Consider the following 6,132-nt stretch of genomic DNA (forward strand, 5'->3'; position numbering starts at 1 on the left):
TTTTATGTTAATCATAAGATTGCAACACCAAGAGAACTCAAAGAATCTACTCGGAGTCATCATTTCTGATGACTGCTCAGGCTACTCACTGCTAATCAAGAGGATGTTATGAAACGTGAGTCATACCACGTCTGGCCTTCTGAAAGAGCAAGGACTCCCTATATAAAGAGGGAGCTTCCTCACTGAGATGTTGAGCAGCAGGCAGGTGGGCAGCCACCAGGTTTCTTTAGCTGAGAAGGAAGACAGAGGCCAACATGCACAGCCTTCCCCTGCTGCTGCTGCTCTGGGCCGTGGGGTCTCATGGCCTCCCAGCAGGGACTTTAAAAACACAAGATGATGAGCTGCTGGTCCAGGTAAATGCTGAATTTCAATGCCAAAAATAGAAAAACCTTTATTTGCATTTTTTCAACAGCTTAACAGAGTAGCAGTAGTTAGTATAAAGAAGTTGATTTAAGGGTGGATTTTCTACAAAGAGATATTTTTGTTAGAAGGGTCGCTCTCCCCCAAAATATATCTAGCCATGCATAGATATAGATGCCCCTTTTGTAGCTGGAGGCAGAAGGAAACCAAAGGAACGACATGCAGTTTGGCTCTGCAGGCCGTAATTCTGACTTCATAGTAACTAACGGTAGGGAAATGTCGCTCTGAAATTACAGTGTCTGCCAATGATAAAGATACTAAGGACCATGAAATCTAAACACAGTCTTTCAAAGTTGTTCTCTGTTTCACTAAAACCTCATACTGTCTGTCTTTAGAAGGATTAGAAAAATGCCCCACCCAGTGTTACAATAATATGATCTTTCACCAGCAATACCTGGAGAGCTACTACAACCTGAGGAGCGATGGGAAACAGATTGAAAGGCAGAGAAAGAGCAGCCTCGTGGTTGAAAAACTGAAGCAAATGCAGGAATTCTTTGGGCTGAAAGTGACCGGGAAGCCAGATGCTGACACCCTGGAGGTGATGAAGCAGGCCAGATGCGGGGTGCCCGACGTGGCTCTGTTTGTCGTCACCGAGGGGAACCCTCGGTGGGAGAACACACACCTGACCTACAGGTAACCAGGCCGAGCACCAGCCTGAGAACGCTACTTCCCATCACAGCCATAAGAAGTGAGGTCCTTTATGTCTCTATTTCACTTTGTTTTTAGGATTGAAAATTACACACCAGATTTGCCAAGAGCAGACGTGGACCATGCCATTCAGAAAGCCTTTCAGCTCTGGAGTGCTGTCTCACCCCTGACCTTCACCAAGGTCTCTGAGGGCCCGGCAGACATAATGATAGGCTTCTACAGGGGAGGTAAGGTCTTCTTGTAGCACAAAGAGCTACACCTGGCCCCTACATCTATCCGGCTTTGCAGCTGGAATTCCTTGTTTAAGAGGAATGTTGATTTTATAGGCTTAAGGAAGGAAACTCTATCACATTGGATGGAAGTCTGTTGGCCTCTTAGCAAAGCAAAGGCTTGCTCTCCGATATCACCTCACACAAGAACCAAGCAGGACATTTGTTGAATTCTATTTCTTGTAGATCATCGTGACAACTCTCCCTTTGATGGACCTGGAAGAAACCTCGCTCATGCTTTCCAGCCAGGCCAAGGTATCGGAGGAGATGTTCATTTTGATGAAGATGAAACATGGACCAGAGATTTCAGAAGTAAGTAATCTTACCTTTCTCAATCCCCTGACCCCTTTGTGACTCATGTAATGATTGGTTGACTTAATGGAAAGACTGCATTAATGGAAGTATATATTTTCTACTTCCATTTAGAAAATTCATGATACACTTAGAAAAGTAAAAAAAGATAGTGTGTGTCCCCAAAATGTATACACACTTTGAACAATTACAGAGGCAGTGTTTGTTATAATACATTTCATTTTCAAAATGTAGTAATCAGCTGTTAAAGTGTGTATACATTTTGGGGGGACATCCAATATTTCTGTGAATAACAACACCTTTTGGCTACAAGTAGGCCACCCTAAAATCCCTATAAGGAAATGATGAGATTCCTAATGGTTTCCTGTGGGCATTTCTTTTTTCTTTCACTAGAGGACACACCAAAAGTCAATAGTGATCGTAAGATTGTGTGGTAATTAAGGGAGGAGAGGCTGCACGTGTTTTACAAAATTGCCAGCCTTGAGCATGTATGTTTTATGAATAGGAAAAACGATTTGTGTTAGTAGACATCTTTTGCTTCTCTGTGAAATAATGCGTGTCATTTAATCACTGACAAGACTGACAAATCTGTGCTAGACCCGCAGTTGATGGAGTTTGCCTTTTTCTTGCATCAGTGTAACCATAGAGTTTAGGCTTTAACCCAGCTCTTTACTATTAATAAATGCATTTTCTCATCTTAGGAAAAATGTTTTATATGTATTTTAAAAAGCTATGAAGAAAATATGAGCATCAATTCTTGTAGAGTTGTAGATTACATCTTCGTTAACTATCTTAAAGCTGAAAACATTTCAAGTAATTGCTAATGGATTTATTGGTCCTTTTAGATTATAACTTGTATCGTGTTGCTGCTCATGAATTGGGCCATTCCCTTGGACTTTCTCATTCTGCTGATATTGGGGCTTTGATGTACCCCAACTACATCTTCAGCGGTGATGTTCAGCTCTCTCAGGATGACATCAATGGTATCCAGGCCATTTATGGTGAGTACAAAAAACCCCACCACAGACAAGGGGCCATTAGAGCAGCCATCCGCTGTATCTTTTAAGAAGCTGTCTTTCATTGTTTACATCATTTCCCCAAGCCAGGCAGCACTAACTCCAGATCTCTTTTTTTCTTTAGGACCCTCCAAAAACCCGATCCAGCCAATGGGCCCACAAACCCCACAAGCGTGTGATAGCAAGCTAACCTTTGATGCTATAACTACGATTCGGGGAGAAGTGATGTTCTTCAAAGACAGGTAAGACATCAATTCTTCTCGTTTGGTGTTTGTAATAACAACAACTCATTACTATGGATCCATATGGGCCACAACTATGCCTCACATGTTGCTTATCTTACATTTGTTGACATACATAATTATGTGGTAGCACTTCCTTACATTGGCAAAACCTAATGAACTTATAACAACTTCATTTTCCCAAATGTATTCCAGAGGCAACCCATCAATGTTTCTCTCTCACATGACGTTCCTCTCTCTCTTCCTTCCTCTCTCTAAAATCAATAAACATATCCTTCAGTGAGGATTAAAAAAAAAACACAAAAAAACCCTCACCCCTTCATAATTATTTTACTCCATTTTACTGTTTACTTATGTTCTTGTGGTTGTCTATGCCTAATGTATTTGTGTGGTAGAAATACTACACAATGGTGTGCTACTGCAAATCTCTTGAAGTCTGCCATGGTGGAGTATTTCCAACCTGGAAATAACCAAATGCTACAAACCGGGACTCCCCTACACCCTCACCTTGGAGAGCCAGGTGTTAAACATTTACCAGCACACCACTGGTGCCAGCAGTAAGAAGGAGCTGGATGTCAGCCAGAACTTGCTATAGATTAGGTCAAAACTTTGTTTTCTCTTTTTCAAACCAGGTTCTACATGCGCATAAATTCTTACTACCCGGAACCTGAGCTCAATTTCATCACTACTTTCTGGCCAAATCTGCCAAATGGACTTCAAGCCGCTTATGAGTTTGCTGATAGAGATGAAGTCCGTTTTTTCAAAGGTAATGCTTCCAATTATTTTATGAATTAATTATTTTTTCATTGGCTGAGATATAAGAGAGCTCCTTTATCTCCATGGAATTTTAAAAATCTAAGTCTCACCAAATCAATGGTAGTCCATCACTTTAATTAAGAATTGCATAGTGCATTTCCGAGTAATTTTAAATAAGAGGCATGTGACTGGAGATATAAATTTTCTGGCCTGTTTATGAATCTAGACTTATGAAATTGTTTTCTGGGAATACTATTTATGTATTTTAAGCCCTCTCTACATTCCTGGGGATGCTGAGAAATGAAATTGAGAGACTTGGACCAATACTGTAGAGGGGATGCAACAGAAGCATTTGAGTTGTGTGATGTTCTGAAGCTATTTTAATATAAATAACTCTCCTCAGAGAGGAAAGCCCCCTGTTGGGCAGCCAGATAGGGATGCTGCAGCCTTGCTATCAAAGGGTGATCCTTAGAGTGACCTACAACACTAACATCACCTAGAGAGTTTGTTAGACATACAGAATCTCACTCAGCCTAATGCTCTCAAGGTCCATTCATGTTGTTGGATCTCACTCCAGACCTCCTTGAATTTTAACAAGCTTCCCAGGTAATATGTATGTGCATTAAAGTATGAGAAGCCCTGAATTACCATGAATTGACTATCCCTGAGGTGGCATCATGAATTCTTTAGTTATTTGAATATCTGACTTTGCATAGAAGTCCCCAACCCCATAAACCAGTCATTTTCAAAGATGCTGCATATTAGAATGATCTAGAAAACTTTAAAAAATATACTGATTTAATTTGTTTGTGGTGGGATACTAACATTGGTATTTTTAACCACCTCCCTAGTTAATTCTAATGTGTAGCCAGGACAATGCTCTAGTCTATGAGACCAACTTAGCTGGAAATCTGCTCACTGTCTACTGGTGCTTGGGTAAGGTTTTCATCACTGTTTTGTGATTGGCAGGTAATAAGTACTGGGCTGCTCAAGGGGAACAAATGCTGCCCGGATACCCCAAGGACATCTACAGCTCCTTTGGCTTCCCTAGAAGCGTGAAGAATATTGATGCTGCTGTTTTTGAGGAAGATACTGGGAAAACATACTTTTTTGTTGCTAACAAGATCTGGAGGTAAAGACTGAGTGTGGAAAAAGTTGAGGCACCAGATTTCTCTACATAGAAAGAATGTTCTAAATGGAACCATTTACAAAAGATTCTCATAATGCATTGGCTAGCTGCCTTTTCAATGAATGGCTGTAGCCAGTCCAGCATCCAAGTGTTTTGATCAATAATCATCATGCAGTACCTTTCCCAGCAATCCAGGGAGCACTTGGGTCTGAATTTGAAAAAGAAGACCATAAAAATGGGGGGCATTCATCTTTATAGAGCTACTTCAGCCAACAGGAACTTATCTGTAGTCACATTATACCTTAATGGAACATTGTGTGGCACCAATTGGAAAATTAGATTTAGATGCTAGAGTTCAGAGGGGCCTTATAAATGTTCTAGTCTACCCGACATCCTACCTCACTCATCCCACACCACCCCCTTCGTACACATGATATACAGGACTAAAAGTTATTGTATTCCTGTTGGTGAATGCCCTGTAGTGGTTTTGAGAAGGCTACATGTTTAACAAATGGTTATGACACTAATTATTTCTGGCCTAGGTATGATGAATACAAACAATCAATGGATGCAGGTTATCCCAAATCAATAGCAGCTATCTTCCCTGGAATTGGCAGCAAGGTTGATGCTGTTTTCCAGAAAGACGGTAAGTAAATATATATGTATTTCCTCTACTTTGTTGCCATAGAATAGCATAGTGTTATTACTTAGAACAGCAAATGAAAAAAAAAAAAGTGTGTTCTCACAAATGACTTGGGTTTTTCAAGGATTCAAGTTAAACCTAGAAATTACTTGTATAATGTAATAAGTCTCTTTTGTTTTGTTCTAGGATTTTTCTATTTCTTCCATGGAACAAGGCAGTACAAATTTGATCCTAAAACGAAGAGAATTTTGACTCTGCTGAAAGCTAATAGCTGGTTCAACTGTAGACAAAATTGACCAACTATTTCAATGTTGAACAAAAAAATATATTTTGAGAGCCCACAGAAGGAATTTTCCTAAAGAGCCATATATATATATATATATATATATATATATATATATATATATATATATATATATATTAAAAATACAGGGCTATTAAGTATAATTTTATTTTTACCTCATTTTGCATGATTTAGAATGCAATGTTTTATGTACTGTTATAATTTAGTTCCACAAATGAGTGCTAAGAAAGGTCAAGTTCATAACTTATCGATACACATGGGCCAGTTTTGCAAAGACAAAAGCTCCTTTTCAAAGTATAAGACTCTGACATTAAACCCGGGGAGCAGCCCCAGTGTTGAACATCTCTCAAGAGAGAAAGAGACAGAGATACAAGTCTTCACAGAGAAAAAGCA

At 39.7% G+C, this 6,132-nt stretch overlaps 1 protein-coding gene across 1 annotated transcript; it reads left to right on the forward strand.

Moving 5' to 3' along the window:
• Positions 1-254: 254 nt before the first annotated feature.
• On the forward strand, positions 255-5,731 carry MMP1 (matrix metallopeptidase 1). The gene is made up of 10 exons (XM_016206717.2): positions 255-353; positions 809-1,053; positions 1,147-1,295; positions 1,524-1,649; positions 2,495-2,650; positions 2,790-2,907; positions 3,540-3,673; positions 4,633-4,795; positions 5,335-5,438; positions 5,622-5,731. Exons 1-10 carry the CDS (start codon positions 255-257, stop codon positions 5,729-5,731), a joined length of 1,404 nt encoding a protein of 467 aa, XP_016062203.2.
• The last annotated feature ends 401 nt before the right edge of the window (positions 5,732-6,132 follow it).

The sequence above is a fragment of the Miniopterus natalensis genome, chromosome 11 (assembly GCF_054644295.1).
Source record: "Miniopterus natalensis isolate mMinNat1 chromosome 11, mMinNat1.hap1, whole genome shotgun sequence".
NCBI classification, from domain to species: Eukaryota; Metazoa; Chordata; class Mammalia; order Chiroptera; family Miniopteridae; genus Miniopterus; species Miniopterus natalensis.

What these genes read in the sequence shown, in the direction of transcription:
- MMP1 (XM_016206717.2), top strand. Translation starts at nt 255, where the DNA reads ATGCACAGCCTTCCCCTGCTGCTGCTGCTCTGGGCCGTGGGGTCTCAT. An exon ending in AACACACACCTGACCTACAG is followed by an intron (nt 1,054 to 1,146) that starts GTAACCAGGCCG and finishes CTTTGTTTTTAG; the next exon opens with GATTGAAAATTACACACCAG. An exon ending in GTGATGTTCTTCAAAGACAG is followed by an intron (nt 2,908 to 3,539) that starts GTAAGACATCAA and finishes TTTTCAAACCAG; the next exon opens with GTTCTACATGCGCATAAATT.